The sequence below is a fragment of the Balaenoptera acutorostrata genome, chromosome 10 (assembly GCF_949987535.1).
Source record: "Balaenoptera acutorostrata chromosome 10, mBalAcu1.1, whole genome shotgun sequence".
Taxonomy (NCBI): Eukaryota; Metazoa; Chordata; class Mammalia; order Artiodactyla; family Balaenopteridae; genus Balaenoptera; species Balaenoptera acutorostrata.
The window spans coordinates 84668130-84689308 of record NC_080073.1 but is presented as its reverse complement, the minus strand read 5'-3'; the positions used below and the strand labels follow the sequence as shown (position 1 = coordinate 84689308).

General features: G+C 40.3%; 2 protein-coding genes and 1 pseudogene across 2 annotated transcripts; 2 read left to right on the top strand and 1 right to left on the bottom strand.

Annotated features, from left to right (window-relative positions):
* Positions 1-5317: 5317 nt before the first annotated feature.
* Positions 5318-9311, top strand: LOC114237381 (olfactory receptor 12D2-like). Its single transcript, XM_057555774.1, has 3 exons — positions 5318-5356; positions 6600-7639; positions 9242-9311. Exons 1-3 carry the CDS (start codon positions 5318-5320, stop codon positions 9309-9311), a joined length of 1149 nt encoding a protein of 382 aa, XP_057411757.1.
* Positions 9312-13474: 4163 nt separating this feature from the next.
* Positions 13475-14400, top strand: LOC130709101 (olfactory receptor 24-like; annotated as a pseudogene).
* A 3364-nt stretch (positions 14401-17764) lies between these two features.
* On the bottom strand, positions 17765-18700 carry LOC103016432 (olfactory receptor 11A1). Its single transcript, XM_007179087.2, has one exon. It carries the CDS (start codon positions 18698-18700, stop codon positions 17765-17767), a length of 936 nt encoding a protein of 311 aa, XP_007179149.2.
* Between the last annotated feature and the right edge of the window lie 2479 nt (positions 18701-21179).

The window sequence follows — 21179 nt, the reverse complement described above, 5'->3', positions numbered from 1 at the left end:
ATGGATAAAGAAGATATGGCACATATATACAATGGAATATTACTCAGCCATAAAATGAAATGAAATTGAGTTATTTGTAGTGAGGTGGATGGACCTAGAGTCTGTCATACAGAATGAAGTAAGTCAGAAGGAGAAAAACAAATACCGTATGCTAACACATATATATGGAATCTTAAAAAAAAAAAAAGATTCTGAAGAACCTAGGGGCAGGACAGGAATAAAGACGCAGACGTAGAGAATGGACTTGAGGACATGGGGAGGGGGAAGGGTAAGCTGGGACGAAGTGAGAGAGTGGCATGGACATATATACACTACCAAATGTAAAATAAATAGCTAGTGGGAAGCAGCCACATAGCACAGGGAGATCAGCTCGGTGCTTTGTGACCACCTAGAGGGGTGGGACAGGGAGGGTGGGAGGGAGATGAAAGAGGGGAGATATGGGGATGTATGTATACGTATAGCTGCTTCACTTTGTTATAATGCAGAAACTAACACACCATTGTAAAGCAATTATTCTCCAATAAAGATGTTTAAAAAAGTAATTAAGGAACAAAAATATTACAAAATAAACTTTAGAATGTAATTGTTAAAAAAATAAGATAGAAGTGTATTTTTCTTTAACGAGATTCTGGAGATAGGAGTCTACAGTGAGTTTGGCAGCCTGTTCTGCTTCACAAAGCTATCGGGCATCTGTGCCCTTTCCAGCAATTAATTCCACTCTTCACACAGCATGTTCTTTATCTTCATGGTCCAAGATGGCACTCGAGCTCCAGTGGAATGGAAAAGGAGGCAAAGAAAATGGAAGAGGAAAAGAGCAAATCCTGTAATGAAATATTTATAAGTACGGTCTGGACCTGGTTTTAAAGTGATGGCTAAAAACTCTCACCTCAGCCACTTTGCTTACCGAGCTCCCACTCTCCACAACGACACATCCTGCAACCACCTCCTTTATAGGGTCTCACACTCCAGGGGCCACTAGGCTTACTCCCAATCACCTGTTTGGACCAGGTACCAAACAACCCGGGACAGGCTCTATACCCCACAGCGTACGTATATTTTCTCCCATTCCTTAGGTTGCCTTTTTATTTTGCTGATTGTTTCCTTTGCTCTATAAAAGGGGATTGTTTTCTTAATTTATTTTTCAGGTAGTTTGTTATTATCTATAAATGCAACTGATTTTTATATGTTGATATTATATCCTGCAAGTTTCCTGAATTTGTTTATTGGTTTTAACAGTTTTTCAGTGGAGTCTTTAGAGTTTTCTATATACAAGATCACGTCATCTTTAAATAGAGAAACTTAACTTCTTCCTTTCTGGTTGGGTTGCCTTTTATTTCTTTTACTTGCTTAATTCTTCTGGCTAGGACTTCCAGTACTATGTTGGGTAGAAGTGGTGAGAGTGGGCCCCCTTGTCCTGTCCTTGGTCTTGGGGGAAGAGCTTTCAAGTTTATCCTCAGTGTAGGCTGCATGTACCCTCCTGTTGTGGTTGGGCCATGATTGCTGTGGGTGCCCTGGAGGGCAAGGCTGGCCCTGGCCCAGCTGGCTCAGAGGTTTGACCACACCTACTGTGAATGTGCTAATGTGTGGGGCTGTTCCCTGGCATGACTGGCTGCAAGTTGGGCTTACCATTTGCAGGCTTACTAGTGTGCAGGGCTAGCCTAACAGAGCAGGAACTGCTTTGGAGGGGTACCAGTGCCGGCTGAGGTGGCTCACTGTGGTGGAGGAGCGTGAGAGCTTCTTTGGAGGGGCCAGCTGGGATGGGTGGATCGGGTGGGGTGCTTACTCAGAAGAATTCTGGAGCAGAACACACGGTGTAAGTTAGATTGATGAACAGTGACAGAAATATTGCCTGCCAGCACTGGGCCATTTAGGTGGAAAGAGTGAAAAACAGGGAATTCCTTGGCGTCCAGTGTTTAGGACTCCGGGCTTCCATTGCAGGGGGCACAGAGTTGATCACTGGTCAGGGAACGAAGACCCTGCAAGCCATTGGGCGCGGCCAAAAAAAAAAAAAAAATGAGTGAAAAACATTGGTGCCCACCAGCACTCTGTCCCCAGAGAAAGTTACACTGGATCTTTGTCCCTCTGGCTCATGCCTTAAAAGTAATCAGTGAATCTTCCTTCTTGTATGTCCTAGGAACTTTTCAAGCTACTGCCTCTGTGCTGAAACCCAGAATGGGTGAGTTTGTATGTGAGCCTTTCAAGGATGGAGTCTTGGTTTCCCACAGTCCTCCAGCTCTCCTGGACATAAGATCCTCTGGTTTTCAAAGCTAGACATTATGGGGGTTTGTCTTCCCAGTGCCTGTCCCCTGGGCTGGGGAGCACAACATGGGGCTTGGACCCCTCGTTCATCATGGGGGACCTCTGAGGTTGTGGTATCCCTCCTAGTTGTCGGTTACCACACCAGGGTGTGGTTTCTGACAAGACCGCATCTCTGCGCCTCCTATACATCTCGATGTGGCCTTTTTTTTATATCCTTAGTTGTAGAAAATCTGTTCTGCTAGTCTTTAGGTTGTTTTCAGAGATAGCTGTTCTACATGTAGTTGTAGTTTTGGTGTGCCCATGGGAGGAGGTGAGCTCAGAATCTTCCTACTCCACCATCTTAACCTGGAACCAAGAATGGGTAATATTTTAAAACATTACAGTTTTCTCTAAAACTAGAGAGCCTCACGTTGAATCCTAGAGTCACAAATTTATTGCTATAGACTTGGAAATTTGCTTCAATCCTTGGAGCCTTGGTTTTCTTGTGCTATATGATTTTAGTACCTCCTTCATTGGGCTTTTGTAGGAATTAAATAATCTGATACATGTAAAGAACTCAGAACAATAACTTACATACAATGAGCACACAATAGTGTTATCTTTGTATAATATTTGCAACATTAAATAACAAGGAACTCCTGCAAAGCAACAAAAATGAAAAATTAATAGAAAGATGGACAAAGGATATTGCACTGACAACAATTGTTAGTTGTACTACCTCACAACTACCTGTTGAGGTAGTACACGTGCCTGACTCACAATGGGCACTCAGTAAAAGTTAGGTCCATTCCCCTTTCCTGTTCATTATCTGCCGTGTATTATCAGAGAGGTAGGGTCACAGGTGCCTCTGTCATTTCCAGTGTTGTGGGGTGTGCAGGAGCTGCCATTTTGGGTGGGGGCCCAAGTCATGGGTCCCTCCACAGCTGGAGGGATGGGGTCACAGACTCCACTGCTTCTGCCTGTTTACTTTGGCTCTGAGTGCCACTGTGGCTGGGAGGTCAGAGTCACGTGCACCACCTGCTACTACTGGGCTCTCTGGGGCTTTGTGATCAGCTGCTGTGGCCAGTGGGGTAGGGGAGTGCTGGGATTGTAAGCACCACCTCTGCTATTCCTCAGTTTGGCCTCCTTTATGTGTTCCATCCACCCTCCTTTAGATGTACAGATGTGTGGGATTCTCTGACATCCTGATGTGTTGGGCAGAGGCACCTTTGTTGAGTTGTGGATGTTTTACTGGTTATAGATTGATGGGGAGAGATCAAAGGAGCACCTCACCCTGACATGGTGCTTTATGTGACTCCCATTCGTTAACTCTTGTTACCAATTTTCTTTTCACCATCTACACCAGAGTATTCTCCAAGATGATTTCCAAGATGAGAAAGTGAATATATACTTCTGTCCTAGGAAATGAAAGGACACTGAATAGCAACCAAAATCCTATTGCTGTCCATGGTTCTGAAACTCAGACAAAAACAGTAAAGAAAGAAAATAGGAAGAATGAAAAAAACCAAATAGGAATTCCCCAAGCCTACCTCATCAAGTTGTATGTGTGAAAAACATTCTGTTTCTTCTTACAGTTCTTTTCAGCACCCAGGAGACATTCTCCCTCAGGATTTTTTTTGTCTAGAGATATGTGACCCATAAAAAGGCAGGCAAATTTTCAGAAAGAGAGGAGAAGACTTTTGAAAACAAAGAGCTTATCCTGAAATCCCAATATGAACTATCCTTTCAAATATTTTTCTACTGTTTATAATCACTAAGAGTGTCAACCTTAAAAGCCTTCTTACCTATGAATCTGAACACTCAATCAGGTAAGAGAATAAAATAGAAGACAGGCTGGGAAGTTGACCATAGTTTCTGTTAGTGAGTGATCTGTCTGCTTGCTAGTATTAAAATTAAATACCCAGTATTTAAAGTTGATTTCCTGTCCTATGATAGACTCTTCATTGTGTCTGTGGATTATGAAAGCACTTTACTTCCACAGTTGTATTGTCACGTCACATTCCTCATTCAGCATGCTTGTTTCTCTAGACATTCTTCAGATTGAATCTTTAATGTCTAGATACTGACACCACAGTGAAAGAAATAATTTAGTACAGAGGAATCTAACTGCTAATTTTCTTTAAAAGTTAGGAAAAGTTGTGTGTGTTTTGTTTTGTTTTGCTTATCCCCAAATGAATTTTTATAATATTGTTCTGTTGGTCAGAAAACCAAAATGATATTTGGCATATCATTTTTACTTTAAACCATGGTGATAAAATCATTTAAATACACAAAATATACATGGCTATCAAAAAAAAAAAAAGCTACTCTGAGTTGCTTGAAACAGCCCTTTATGGATGTGTAGTAGAGATTAGATAATTTTCTCAAATTTTCTTTCAGGTATAAAGTCTAGAATCCCTCAAAGTGTTTCCCAGTTCATTCTCTTTTTTACTCTAGTCACATCAGATCATTTTTTCTTCTGCCCTCAGTGATTTCTCAAAACTGAACTATTTCCCTGTTATAGGACGCTCTCCAATATCTGCATGTCTATTCAAATTTCCTTACCGTTCTTATTTTTCTCTCAGTGCCTCTCACATTTATAAGTTTCCCACACACCCTTGTTTCTTCCCTCCTAATATGCAAGAGCCAATTCATTGCATCTGTAAATAAAAAGAACAATAAAAAGAACAAAGAGGAAGCTATTTCATTAGTTGTGTCTGCTTTTGTCAGGGTACCTGAAGAAAAATAAAAGCCATGTACTTTGCAAATAATGGAGGAAAAGAGATTCAAAAGGTTTCCTGCCTTTCAGTAAATAGTGCAAATATCAAACTTCATTATAACTAACTTACTTACAATTCCTCAAGAGTTTTAGCAGTCACTGAAGAAAAGACTATTATTTCAATCCTGTGAATGAAATGAAAATTAATGCACTCCTTTAGTAGAAAACAAGAATTTTATTTGATAGAAAAGTCAAAAGAGAAAACACAATTTTCAAATGAGAGAAAATGGAAATTTGTGACCATTTTGGAGAGAGCTGATATAAAGCAGACAGACTTGTGGTGTCATAAAAGATAACCTGATGGCCAGTGACACATTGTTGGAACTAGAAGTAAAGAAGGTGAATTTCACTTGGGGTCGAATATTTCTTAATATTTGAAGAGCAAGTTTATGGAGGCAAAATAAAAAAAAAAACACTTCAGAAAACAGATCATAAGAAAAGACAAGATTTTAAGGGGGTTGAAGCCATACATACTTCAAAGAGAGGACAGTATAAGGTTAAATAAGGAAGTGGTGAGCCCATCTGAGAAAGAATTTTTCTTATCCAGGGATTTGGCAATTTGGGAAATGAAAAAGAGTCCCAGGGCAACTAGAGAGTAGAAGCACAATAACATTTGTCATCAAAGTAGTATTTTAAGGATCCTGTTTTGAGAAAATATAAGGCTCAGATCATAGGAAAAAACTAAGCTCATCATCACATATAGCAGTAATAAAATTTCAAATATATCTCTGGGTAATATCTGATTAATGTGGTCTTATTTCTTACCCCAGTAAGGCTTTATGACATTTCCAAAGGTGGGGGTCAGAAAGGGATCAGTATAAGAACGCCACTAGCTCCATTAACAGTCTAAGTTGAGGAAAAGCTATTACTATTATTATTATTTTTTTTTTTTTTAAAGATTTATTTATTGATTGATTGATTGCTATGTTGGGTCTTCGTTTCTGTGCTAGGGCTTTCTCCAGCTGCGGCAAGCGGGGGCCACTCTTCATTGCGGTGCGCGGGCCTCTCACTATCGTGGCCTCTCTTGTTGTGGAGCACAGGCTCCAGACGCGCAGGCTCAGTAGTTGTGGCTCACGGGCCCAGTTGCTCCGCGGCATGTGGGATCCTCCCAGACCAGGGCGCGAACCCGTGTCCCCTGCATTGGCAGGCAGGCTCTCAACCACTGCGCCACCAGGGAAGCCCCTATTACTATTATTTTAAAGAGCATTTTGGTTTAAAAAAAAAAACTTTATTGTTGTAATGAGTTTATCCCTGTCTATTTTTCTAAAGTTAAAATCCTTAAGATGACTTGTTAGGTCTAGAGATAGCAGTGTGGTGGACTACTTAAAAAGTTGCCTCCTGTTAGAGGCAGGAGTTAACTTAGGAAGATGAAAGGAAAGTTTTACCAGAATGTAGAAGTTCACAGTCAGATAATATAGGAGGCTGCAATGTCTTCTAAATTACTGGGAGAAAGAAAAACATTAATGACTAATCTGGTAAAGAAAAAAATGATTGACTTATAGTCCATAAGAGACAGGTAGCCTTAATATTTTAACTATCTAATGGCCCAAATACAGCACCACCTCTGAGATTGGGATTGTAGAGAACAGCAGCACTATTCCTTAAAACATTTTGGTCTCGGCAAGAAATCCTGGGCTGGAAGGACTGGTTCTCATTAAAAATAGTGTTCCACATATTATTTTGTCTTTTTTTTAAAGTGACGTTGAACCAAACTTCAATCACTGAATTTCTTCTCCTGGGAATGATAGACATCCAGGAACTGCAGCCTTTTCTCTTTGTTGTTTTTCTTACAATTTACTTTGTCAGTGTGGTTGGGAATGGAGCCATCCTGATGATTGTCGTCTCTGATCCAAGACTCCATTCTCCTATGTATTTCTTTCTGGGAAATCTGTCATGTCTAGATATCTGCTACTCCACTGTGACACTGCCAAAGATGCTGGAGAACTTCCTCTCTACACACAAAGCAATTTCTTTCTTGGGATGCATAATCCAGCTTCATTTCTTCCACTTCCTGGGCAGCACAGAGGCCATGTTGTTGCCTGTGATGGCCTTTGACCGCTTTGTGGCTATCTGCAAACCACTTCGTTACACTCTAATCATGAATCATCAGGTCTGTACCCAGATGGTTATCACTATCTGGATCATTGGTTTTTTCCATGCCCTGCTGCACTCAATAATGACCTCTCGCTTAAACTTCTGTGGATCCAATCATATCCATCATTTCTTCTGTGATGTTAAGCCATTGCTGGAGTTGGCCTGTGGGAACATTGAGCTCAACCAGTGGCTGCTCAGTACTGTCACGGGGACCATTGCCATGGGCCCATTCTTTCTAACACTTTTCTCCTATTTCTACATTATTTTCTATCTTTTCTTCAAGACGCATTCTTGCAGCATGTTTCATAAAGCACTGTCCACTTGTGCCTCCCACTTCATGGTAGTTGTTCTTTTCTTTGCTCCTGTTGTTTTCACTTATATTCATCCTGCCTCAGGTAGCTCCATGGACCAGGACTGGATCATTGCCATTATGTACAGTGTGGTCGCTCCTGTACTAAATCCACTGATCTATACTTTGAGGAACAAGGCAGTAAAGGGGGCCTTGAGGAGGGTGATCAGAAGGAGGCTCTGACCTGAAGAAATCTAGAGAACTCTTCTGAGGCATAACTAAAAAGGCAATGAGAAAGTTGAGATGTGAAATTATACTGCGTCTCAAATTGTTCACTATTTGTAAAACAGAGGGAACTGTATAAAGGAAAAGTAAATGGGAAAGTCCAGTCTAGATGTGTTAAACAATGCATTCTTAGGTAATATAAGGGAAACTTGAACAAATAGGACACTCTCCATGGAATCTTAATGTTGAATTTGTCTGGGGGATATCAGTTGATGAAACTGATTTGTTATGTATTCTTTTGTGTTCTTGAAAAATCAGATATACAAATTTGCCTCAATTACCTATACATTGTGTAGTTGGATAGTATTTAGGCCTTTTATCTGTGTGTTCCCTGTAAGTTAACATATTATTATGTGAACAATAAAATTATTATGCTGTTATATTTTAAGGATTTGAATTTAGGGCCATGGTTACTCAACTGGAAAAGTAAATGTTAACTCACATATGAGTTAAAGAAAATTTTTAAGTAGTATGTCATGATTTCTTTTTCCCCAAGTAGGGAAGCAAGTAAGTAATTAAAACAAGTAATGATTTGAGCCCTAATTAACAGAGATAAAGCCACCAGTGTTTTATCTAAAGAGTTTTGTGAACTCTGACACCTAAGAGGTTTTATAAGTCAATAAAATCTTTGCACAAACTGTCAAAGGTTACTGTAAATATTGCTAGAAGTGAAGGCAGCTTGAAAAAAGTCTCAGGAATACCTTTCCAGCTCATCAGTAGGTTATTTTCCCCTCAACTTTTGGCCATGGAAAAGTGCGTTTCAAAACTCTTCCTTTTTATTTATTTTGTTTTTTGATTTCTATACTTATTTTCACAGATTGTAATGTGGTATAATATGAAGAATTTATCAAAATTTTGTCTTGTTTTCCTTACCTGTCGCCAAACTTATACTAAGTGAAAGCTATTAAATATTAATTGCTAAAGTATTTTTGGAGCTAATAGACAAGAATTACTATTTTCCTCACTTTCTAAGTTCCTAGAAGTGCTGCTGGACCTAAAACAACAGTGGGTGCCAGCATTTACAACTATTTAGATATACAGAATTCCCCGGCATTCCAGTGGTTAGGACTCCGCACGTTCACTGCCGAGGGCCCAGATTCAATCCTTCGTTGGTGAACTAAGATCCTATAAGCCGGGCAGTGCAGCCAATAAATAAATAAATAAATAAAATAGAGATACAGACAGATAAAACTATGAAAGGATATTTTGAGCTCATGGATGGACTGTTCAAATTTTTTACATTCCCTTTTGCAAACCCAAAGAATTTGGCTCTAACCTTACTCACATGCTTCTTCTATCTTCCAACTCTACCTTCTTTGGTCCCTCAATTCCAGTTTTGTTTAGAAAAGAATGTGTGTGTGGAGAAGGCATCTTCTACCCTGAACTGTCTCAGACCAGAATTTCTGTTGATAAGAATTTTTTATATAATCTAACCTATGTGGAGGCTGTAAACTATAGAGGAGCCCATGGGCTTTGGTTACCTATTGCTGCATAACACGCTATCACCCAAACACAGAAGGTTAAACACTTATTTAATTAAACTGCATTATTCTGTGGTTCAGAAATTGGGAAGAACACAACAGGGAAGCGTTGACTCTGTTTAATAATGTTTCAGGTCTCAACTGAGATGACTTTATCAATAGAGGTATGAAAATAATTTGATAAACTTCAATATATTTTTATGACAAAAGTTCTCTGAACAATAAAAGTAAAAGGACACATATAAAATGTTATGGCTGTATGTCAGTCTCTTCAAGCTATTCTTACTTAAGGAGACAGGGCAGTGACTAGAAAGAAGTTGTGAGTTTTAAGAAATCTTTCTAATTTTGCTTCCAAATCAATGTTAGGCTTCTGCTTAGTTGTTGATTTTATTTTTTTAAATACATTTATTTATTTTTATTTTTGGCTGTGTTGGGTTTTCGTTGTTGCATGAGGGCTTTCTCTAGTTGTGGCCAGCGGGGGCTACTCTTTGTCGCGGTGACCAGGCTCATTGTGGTGGCTTCTCTTGTTGCAGCACGCGGGCTCAGCTGCTGTGGCTCACGGGCTTAGTTGCTCCGCGGCATGTGGGATCTACCTGGACCGGGGCTCGAACCCATGTTCCCTGCACTGGCGGGCGGATTCTTAACCACTGCACCACAAGGGAAGCCCCTTAGCTGTTGATTTTATTCCTCAACTCTAGCTATAGGAAATTTTCTCAATGGAAAATTCCTCCAGGATTTTCACCAACGAGTAACTCTGGGAACTGAGTCTCCAAGGCCAAAAAGATTTCTTCTGAAGCCAAACTCTTTCTGGTCCGAAGAGAGATGAAGATTGATAATGCTCATCTCCTAAACTGCATTATCTTTACCTGGTCTCATCAATGTATTCCAAGGTCTTGGATTCTTTTGTTCTGTTCCATCTACCCACCAATAACATTGGATAGAATGGATATTTCTAAGGTCATCATTTATGGAGTAGAGATTAAGGAACCCAGAGATAAATATTGAAAATGTCATTTGGCAAATGGAGAAATGAGATCAGTTTTAAGTGGACTATAGAGAGTTCAAGTTCTGCACTTGGTGGACTATATAATGTTGAAAGTCTATTTGATTTGTGAATCTGTTTCCAAAGCCGTATGCCAGCTGTAAGAAAATATCTCAAATGGTAAAACTGCTACTGTAGAAATGTCTAGTTGGAGGTTAAATATACAAGTCTAGAGTTAAGAAAATAAGTTGAAATTGAAGGTATAATTTAAGAGTTATCTGTTTATAGATATATATAAGGCACAGAACTGGAAGGTAGAGAAGAGGAGAGGCACAATAATGAATAATAAGTAGGAAGAGCAGTAACCAGCCAAGGAGACTGAACAGGATTCTGCACTGGAAACACAGGAGAGCAAGGTGGGTATCCTGAAAGCAAGATTTTTTTTTTTTAAGTGTTTGAGGTAAGAAAAGAAGAATCAACTGTGTTAAGTCTTATTGAGAGGTCAAGTAACTTAAGGACTGAAAATTGAACTTTGACATTGACAAGAGGGAATTCAGTGGAATGATAAGGGCAAAAGCGTGATTGAAGTGGGTTCAAGAGAGGAGTCAAGGCAAAAGTCAAGGTTCGATCCCTGGTCGGGGAACTAAAATCCGCCATGCCGCGTGGTATGGCCAAAAAAAAAAAAAAAAAAAAAAAGAGCGAGAAAGTCACCAATAGATCTGAGCTTAGAAGGATGAGCAAGAGCTGACTGAGAGCGAAGAGAATGAACGTTGTGCATATAAGGGAATGCAGTGCAGCCAGTGTTTCTGGGGAGCAGATGATGAGTGGACTGTGGTGCAAGATGAAGCTGGTGAGACACCTTGAGGTCAAAACCAGAGGAGCTGGGACTTCTCTGGTGGCACAGTTGTTAAGAATCCACCTGCCAATGCAGGGTACACGGGTTTGAGCCCTGGTTGGGGAAGATCTCACATGCCGCGGAGCAACTAAGCCCGTGTGCCACAACTACTGAGCCTGCACTCTAGAGCCCGCGAGCCACAATTACTGAGCCTGCAAGCCACAACTACTAAAGCCCGCGTGCCTAGAGCCGGGGCTCCACAAAAAGAGAAGCCACCACAATAAGACCGCACACCGCAACAAAGAGCAGCCCCGCTCGCTGCAACTAGAGAAAGCCCGCAAGCAGCAACGAAGACCCAACGCAGCCAAAAATAAATAAATAAATAAAAATAAACAAACAAACAAACAAAAAACAAATGAGCTTTGTAAGACATGGCAGGGTATTTTTCATAATAGCAATGGTTTTCTAGAGACCCATTTTAAAAAAAATTTTATTGAAGTATAGTTGATTTACAATGTTGTGTTAATTTCTGCTGTACAGCATAATGACTCAGTTTTGCATATATTCTTTTTCCTATCCTTTTCATTATGGTTTATCACAGGATATTGAATAAGTTCCCTGTGCTATATAGTAGGATTTTTCTCTTTATCCATCCTATATATAATAGTTTGCTTTGCTAATCCTAAACTCTCAGTACTTCCCTCCCCCATCCCCTCTCCCTTCTCCTCCCTTTCCCCCTCCTCCTTGGCAACCGCAAGTCTCTTCTTTTTTTTTTTTTTTTTTTGCAGGATCATAGTTCCCTGACCAGGGATTGAACCCAGGCCACGGCAGTGAAAGCACCAAGCCCTAACTAATGGACCACCAGGGAACTCCCACAAGTTTGTTCTCTATCTCTGTGAGTCTGTTTCTGTTTCATAGATGTATTCACTTGTGTTATATTTTTAGATTCCACATATAAGTGATATCGTATGGTATTTGTCTTTATCTTTCTGACTTACTTCACTTAGTATGATAATCTCTAGGTCCATCCATGTTGCTACAAATAGCATCATTTCATTTTTAATGGCTGAGTAATATTCCATTGTATATACATATACCACATCTTCTTTATCCATTCATCTGTTGATGGACATTTAGGTTGTTTCTATGTCTTGGCTATTGTAAATAGTGCTGCTATGAACATATGGGTGCATGTATCTTTTCAAATCATAGTTTTGTCTGAGTATATGCCCAGAAGTGGAATTGCTAGATCATATGGCAACTCGATTTTTAGTTTATTGAGGAACCTCCGTACTGTTTTCCATAGTGGCTGCACCAATTTACATTCTCACCAGCAATGTAGGAGGGTTGCCTTTTCTCCACACCCTCTCCAGCATTTATTGTTTACAGTTTTTTTTGATGATGGTCATTCTGACCAGTGTGAGGTGATACCTCACTGTAGTTTTGATTTGCATTTCTCTAATAATTAGTGTTGCTGAGCATTTTTTCATGTGCTTTTTGGCCATCTCTATATCTTCTTTGGAGAAATGTCTATTTAGATCTTCTGCCTATTTTTCCATTGGGTTATTTGTTTTTTGGATTTTGAGCTGCATGAGCTGTTTGTATATACTCAAAATGGATTAAAAACCTAAATGTAAGGTCAGATACTATAAAACTCTTAGAGGAAAACATAGGCAGGACACTCTCTGACATAAATCACGGCAAGATCTTTTTTGATCCACCTCCTAGAGAAATGAAAATAAAAACAAACAAACAAAAAAACAAATGGGATCTAATTAAACTTAAAAGCTTTTGCACAACAAAGAAAACCACAAACAAAACAAAAAGACAACACTCAGAATGGGAGAAAATATTTGCAAATGAAACAACCGTCAAGGGATTACTCTCTAAAATATGGAGACCCATTTTTAAACAAAGAAGTGACATGATGAGATTTTCTTTTTTTGAAAAGATATTGCTGACTACAGTATGGAGAATGTATTGGATGGGGCAAGATCCATGTTAAAACAGTTAGGAGGATAACCGTTCTCCAGTCAATCAACAATACCCTGAACTAGAATAGTGACTGTGTAGGTGGGTAGGAGCATTTACTGGACCCTTGCTATATGCCAAGCACTAAGCTAAGTACTGAGATGCAGCCTCTGCTTTGAAAGACTGGTAGTCTTATGAAGAAAACAGATTCACGAACAAGTAGTTAAACCATCAATCATACAAAGTTTAATTAAGAAAACTCCTTTACACTTTAATAACTCCAGGAAGTCTCTGTTGTTTCTCATTCTCTTGCCTTTATGCCTCCTTACTTTGACCATCTTTTATGAGGTCCAACTCTTGTCCTCATTGCTGTTTTAGTTTTTTATCCATTCCTCATATTGGTGTCATATGGAAAACCCATTGCCAATAGACAGGATCCAAGGTTCCATCTACCTGTAGCTAACAGTGAGTGAATCCTCCTCATGCTGACTCTTTTCTTGTAGCACATCAAGATGGCAGAATGAACTGTAGCAAGAACAATGACTTTGTCCTCTCAGGGCTGTCCAGTGACCCAGACAAACAACAGCTCCTCTTTGGTCTCTTCCTGGCCCTCTACTTGCTGAGTCTCTTAGGCAACTTGCTACTTCTGCTGACTATTGGTGCTGACATTCACCTCCACACCCCCATGCACTTCTTCCTTAGCCAGCTCTCCCTGGTGGACCTCTGCTTCACTACCAAAACAGCCCCCAAAATGCTGGAGGCTTTGTGGACCAGCAATGGATTGATCTCTTTTTCTGAGGGGGTGGCCCAATTATATTTCTTTCCACTTTTTGCTGATATGGACAGCCTGCTTTTGACTGCCATGGCTATTGACCACTATGCTGCCATCTGCCATCCTCTACACTATCCACTCCTAATGACTCCTTGCAGATGTGGACTGCTGGTGGGTGTGTCATGGGGAGTGGACCACTCAGACTCTTTCATCCAAACCTTGTTGCTAACCTGACTGTCATTCTATACTAATCTAGAGATTCCCCACTTTTTTTGTGATTTCAGCCCACTCTTACGGCTTTCCTGCTCTGATACCCACCTCAATGAGGAACTATTGATGGTTCTGACAGGACTTTTAGGAATCAGCCCTCTCCTCTGCATCATAAGTTCTTATGCCCATATTTTCCTTGCTGTAGCTAGGGTCCCATCAGCACAGGGTAAAAAGAAAGCCCTGGCCACATGCAGCTCGCACCTCTCCATGTTCATTCTCTTCTACAGCACAGTCTTTGCCACCTACCGGAAGTCCCAACTTCTCACATCTCTGGGGAGCTGGTTGCTGCTGTCATGTATACCCTGGTAACTCCGACTCTCAACCCCTCTATTTATAGTCTGAGAAATAAGGATGTGAAGAGTTCACTGAAAAGGGTTCTGGGTATGGAGAGTTCTTGGGATTAGGGATAACCCCCATAAACAAGCATTTGGGAAAAATCTCTCTCCACTTCACCACCACATTTACAAAGTGCACCAATTAACATCAAGATTTTCACAGAGCATTACATAATCTACTGGAAAGAAACCTCCTGAAATAGAAATCAGGAGAACTAGGTTCAAGGTCTCTCCTTGCCCTCCATGTATAGGGGCCAGTTTTGAATTTCACCTGGGGAATTCCCAAGGTTGTGAATCAACACATGGGCAATCCCACTGACTTAAGAAAGCAGAAATCAGAATTTGGGAAACCTGGGGCACCTGAAGCAGCTGAAAGTTGTAGGATAGGCATAAGAGAAGAGAGATCTGTGCAGAGGACACCCCAAAATTACATTTGGGGGCAGATGTTGTAGCTGTGACTGATTTCCAGGTTGTACATGTGAATGGAAAGACCCTTTGAGAAAGAAGCTTCTACAGAATTGAAATAAAATAAACACTAGAAGAAGAGCAGGGCTTGGGGAAGAGCAGTACCAGGAAAGTGTGCTGTTCTGGCCCTGCTAAACGGGGGACAGCCTGTTAACACCTCATTAATATCCTTGTTATCAACCTACCACTCTTAAAGTCTAAGCGTTAAGAGTAAAAACCACATCTTTGAGTAAGGTCTACTCTAGACCTGGCCAAACACAGGCTAAAGCCAAAGCCCTGACTGTGCCCACCAGGAAGAGAGAATTTGGAAGCTGAGTCATGTCACACAAGAGAGTGACACCTTGGGCTTTCCACAAATCCATACTACCAAAGCATAAAACCAAGCCTACTCAAGTTCAAGATGATCCTCCGTGACTTGAAATGTCTGCTAGAACAAAAACTAATCTTCTGAAGAAGAAGATGACAGAATCCAGAGTTTCCACAGTGATCTGTATTCAGACAAGGAATAATTAGTCATACAAATACATGGGAAAATCTTATCAATATTCAAAAGAAAAGGAAGTCAATAAAAACTGAACTTGATGTGGCCCAGATGTAGGAATCCACAAAGATTGTACAACAGCTACAAATAAATTCAAAACATGAAAACAAAATATGTTCAAAGAATTAAATCACTTGAGCATTAATTATCAACTTTTATCAATGGAAGCTAAAAATATTAGGTGAAAGACTGATGGAGAACTGAATAATACATGGATCAGATGGATGCCACTTATGGTCAAACAAAAGTGGTGGCAGTGATGGGTGGCATCACTAAAAATGGGACAACCAAACATTGTGTTCCTCATGATATGATGCAGTAGAAATCGCAGCAACTTTGTGTTATTCTGCTAAAAAGCTAACCAAGATCCAATTAAGCTTCTATCTTAATATCAGTTTTGTAGTGTAAGTGCCTGATAATTACCTTTTTTAATTGTGATGCAAGTGCCTGACATTAAGCTTTTGATTGCCAGGGCATCTATTTCAAACACATTCGTCTCAAATAAAGATATAGTCAACTACACAACTAGATAAAGAGCCAGGCCACCCCACCCATGAAGTTCCCCTTTTAGAAAACTCTGGGTGACCTCAGTTAACTGACTGCTTGAGTGACTCTGCTTTTCCCTTCTTACTCTTTAATTCCTGGTCTTGTGTTTTATATTCACCAATAAATAGTGAACCCACGCAACGCAACCCTAGGCACCCCACCCTCGATCCCAATAAAGGCAGAGCCCCAGGTCCATGCTCTCTCTCTCTCTCTACCTAAGATCTCTTTGTGTGGCCCCAGGTATGCTATGTAACCTCCAGGACCTATGGGTAATAAACCCTGTTTTTTCAAAGTTCCCTGATGGTTGTTGCTGAGGTGCATCCGGCAATCATAACAAGAACCACAATGGTCATCCCAGCCCCAGCACTGGCTCTGGTCAGGGAAAGAAATGTTGGTGGGGGCAGGTGAATGCCCAGGCATTCCTAGCTGATGGCACCACTACACCATCAATAGGCTGAGACCGACACAAAACAAGTTTATATAAAATACAAGATATAGGAGTATATGCCAAACAAAACCATAGGTCAGCAGAAAGTCTAATTTAGAATATGGAACATTCTAGAGATAACCAGATTTCTCCGATAGGTTGAAGGTAAGAAAAAAAGAGGGGAGAAGGACTGCTGTGAAATAAGGGACTAAGAAACATAACAAGATACATTGTGTGAATCTTGTTTACATCTTAATTTTAAGAATTTAAAGATAATTGGAGAAATTTGAACATGGTCTGTGTATTAGATGACATTGAGGAAATGTATATTAAGTATCATAATGTCAGGGTCAGCATGTTTTTTTCTTTAAATGCCTTTATCAATCAGAGAGCATATTGAATACAGTTGACCCTTGAACAACACTGAGGTGAGGGGCAACAACCCACTGAGAAGTTGAAGATTCACCTATAACTTAGAGCTGGTTCTCCGTATACATGGTTCCTCTGTATGTATGAGGTTCCCTATCCCTGGATTCAACCAACCACAAATCCTGTGCTGCTGTGGTATTTACTACTGAAAAAAATCTGCATATTAAGTGGACCAGTTCAAACCCATACTGTTCAAGGATCAATTGTACTTGCATGTAGAACAATTACTTACATGACTCACACAACACAATACTTACACAACATCTGGAATTTGCTCTAAAATTTTTCAGAAAAAAAAAGGAGCTACAGGCAGTTGAAATAGGATTGGCAAATGTTGATATTGAAGCTAGATGATGGCTGTATGGGGTTCATTATAATGCTCTATATACTTTTGTGTATATTTGAAATTTTCTACAATAAAACAGTTAAACAATTACAATGCATTCAGCTTTAAATATTTTTAATATGCATGTCTTTAAACCTGGCAATTCAACACCTAGGAATTTATTGTAGGAAAATCTAGATGTTAACTATATTTGCATGGTGAAAGAATTGAATACAACTAAAAATTTTCACAATAGAAGATTATTTAAACAAATCATGTTTAGCTATATTAAAAAGCTCAGAAGAATAAATAAGTACGTATTTGTCAAAATAAAAAGAGGTTCAAGACATAGTAGTCAATGGAAAACTAGATTACAAACTTCCATGGTTCAACTTGTTTTATACATATACACCCAAGTAGCCAAGATTTCTAGATTTGCTTTGTGTTGCTATTTTTGTACATCTATTTCCTATAGTAAATATTCATAGATTATTTAGTAAAAAAATAATAAAATATTAAAGTAAAATTTTTAAGTTAGCACTTCAAAATTATTGCTCTACAATACTCATTTTTCACGTGAGTATGATAACTATAAAACTTTTCACAGAGAGAAATGTCAGAACAGAACAAAGTTATTTCTACCCAACCAACCCCAGAAGACATCCCAAAGTCCAAATAAAATCTTTACCACAATCCTCTTTCAATCAATTGTTTCAGTTTGCTTAACATAGAGAAGCCTCTGTAGTGCCTGATGAACCTCCTTATTCCTCAGGGTATAAATCACAGGATTGAAGAGAGGGGTGACCACAGTGTAGAGCAGGGCAAAGACCTCGGAGAGGAGCTGGGAGTGGACAGCAGAGGGTGCAATGTACAAGACCATGAGGGTGCCATGGAATGCGGACACTACAGCTAGGTGGGAGGAGCAAGTGGAGAAAGCCTTTTGCCTGCTGGCCCCAGCAGGAACTCTCAGCACAGCCACCACGACCCAGGCATAAGATGTCAGAATCCGTCCAAAGGGAACAGTGAGGCAGATCACAGAGAGAATGAATGTTGTCATCTGGGCTACACTGGGATCTGAGCAGGCCAAGCTCATCAAAGGCATGAAGTCACAGTAAAAGTGGTCAATGTGGTTGGGGCCACAGAATCTCAATTGGGCCATCAGGACTACAACCAATCCATCTGCCATGAAGCCGGAGAGCCACGCTATGACCACCAGCCCCAAATACCATCTGGGCCCCATCAGGAGTGGGTAGCAGATTGCCAGGTAGTGATCATATGCCATGACAGCCAGTAGGAAGCATTCAGCCGTGGCCAGAGAACCAAAGATAAAGAACTGGAGCAAGCAACCAGCCACAGAGATGGCTGCCTCCTGCAAGAAGCCCTTCAACATTTTTGGCACTGCTGTGGAAATACAGAGGATCTCCAGGAAAGACAGATCAGCCAGGAAGAAATACATGGGTGTGTGGAGCCTCTGAGAGCTAACCATCACCACAATGATTAACATGTTCACTAGGGTGATAGAGGCATAGCTGAGAGAGAACACAATAAAGAAAAGGAGATGCAGTTCAGCTATGACATAGAAACCAAGAAAGACAAATTCAGTAACCGTTTGGTTTCCTATGGAGACAATTTCCATGAGGATCATCCACGTTTCTGCTCAGCAGTAATTAAGGGAGAAATTTTCGTGCATCTTTGTCTCTTCTACACCAATCCTGAGATAAGTAGAGCTAAAATGAAAAAGGCAAAAGTGAGTCTCCAAAACAAGAGTTGTTTATACAAGTCCTCATCTGTCCCCCTTTTTAGTTGCTTTTACTTCTTTTCCAACTCCTATCCTTCCCTGCATTCCTTAATTGTACGTTCTTCAAGACTCAAGAGAATTTATCCAGATTCACAATTTCCAGTCTTCAGAGCCCTTTAACCTATTAGTCCAACCTAACATTTTTATGATATAATAAATTCCACCTTCCCAATCTCTAACCAGTCATAGAGCCTTCTGCATGTGCAATAGCGTAACGCCCTACAAATGCCTGCTTTACATGTCCTATCATCAGCTTGAAATCAGCATGATCAAAAAACAAACTATTGTATCTTCCCTGACCACAACCAGCTCCACTGTGAGTGGTTTGAAAATTCTGCCTGATACCCAAGCTTGTTATATTGTAGTCATCTTTATCTTAATACTGTCTCTCATTCCTCAAGCACTTTATCTGTTGTTGCTTGGAAAATTCTTATCTATTCCCTCTTCACTATTCCACCATTAGTCTCACAACCTCTTTATGACTATCTTAGCACAATTATAGACTTAAAGTCTCTAGATTACCCTCTCCCTTATCAAAATAATCTTTATATTCTAGTTTCATACAAGATTTTATAGTACAAATGTGATAAATAATAATGTTGAGGAAAGTGTAGCTGTGGTAGTAGAGAGAGGCCAAACCCAGACAAGGAGCTGGGGGGTGTGAGAATCAAGGTCAGAGAGGTTCCCTGAGGAAGTAGTTGTAGGTTAAGTTTTGAAGAACATGTAAGAGTTGACCAGGCAAAGGATAGGAAAGTGAGCATAGCATTCCAGGCAGAAGAGGCAAAATTGAAAGCAAAGATGTGTAATTGAGTGAAGAGCTAAAAATGGTTCTGAGTACCTGCAAGGAAGATCTCCTATGCTATCCAAAGGGATGTGTGTGCGTTTTTATTAAAAACAATGAGAATACATCAAATGATTGGAAGCCGAGGGGAAAGGTACAGGAAAAAATGCAGGGGTATGTGTGTGTGTGTGTGTGTGTTTGTGTGTGTGTGTGTGTGAGAGAGAGAGAGAGAGAGAGAGAGAGGTGTCTCAGAATGTGCTAACCGAGTTTGTGAAAATAGGGTTGTCATCTCCACAATGAGACTGCTCTTGGGAGTGTTTTAAAAGTTCACTCATGTGAAAACTATTTTCAAGTCATAACTATTTCCAAGTCCTGTATTTCAGACCACCACATTCCCCACTCTATTTTTCAACGGGTTGGGGAAGTGGGGTGAAAGAGGAAGATAAAGAGAAGGTAGTAGGATGTGAGGATTATAGAGAAATGGGAAAGGTTCAGTGGAAGACGCTGCAGCACTGGGATTCCAGAGGAAGACTGTGGGATTTCTTTAAATTGCTTTTCAGAAAGAGACTTTTTGACTCTCTGGGTTAAACGAAGTGTGTTACTGATCAGAGGAGAAAACTCCATAAAGACCAGTTCTTTAGCTTTTTTTTTTAAAAGGATCTGTGAACTAAGCTGTGAACAATTATACAAAAATAGGAAACTCACTTGAAATAGCACTTCTAAAAAAAAAAACTGTAAGCAGAATATGTGCCAAGGTTTTCTGAAGAGTTCAGAATATTGAAATTTCCCACCTTCAACTCCTCCCTTCTTGAGCTCAATGTGAAATCATGTAGGATATTGATTAGAAATGTCACACGTGTCACCCTCCACTCGTCAGAGCCATTCTCTCCTCCTTTCTCCATCTCCTTTCCTAGCTCCCAGATTCCTTCGGCTTTTCACTGGAGGTCCTTCCCTTTATCGCAAAGCAGGGCTGACAATTGCGAAGAGGGGAGGGGCCCCTGAGAACCAATTGCCCATTTACTGGAGAGCAGCCTTAAATGAAAAAGAAATATCAGCCCCCTGAAATACTTGTCCTGTTCCAGAGGAGGTTCCTGAACTGTTGACTTCACCAAAAGTAGAGCAGAAACCAATAGTCATGGGAACCCACCTTTCCATCTCCATAGGGGCTAACGCTCTCCACCAAGCATCCCATCCCCCAATTTCCAGTCTCTTTCCCAGAACTCATCACAAAATTCTCCTGAGTTTTCTGCAGCATCCCTAAACCACCCCCCCCCAATAGTGGTCCTCCCAGAAGACTGCTCTCAACCCTTCTGCCCCACCCTCCAGATTTCAGACCCTTTCACCATCCCAGAAAACTATTTCATTTGAGACAGCCCTTACTAGGAGTGTTTTATATGGATTATCAAAGACTTTAAGGGAAAGAAAGCTGGCATGTTGTTACAAACATTTGGCTAAGGCTTCATAAATGAATCAAAAAGAATGGCTGCTGTTTTACAAAACACAGAGGAGGATGCCAAATATGAGCAAAGACACTGA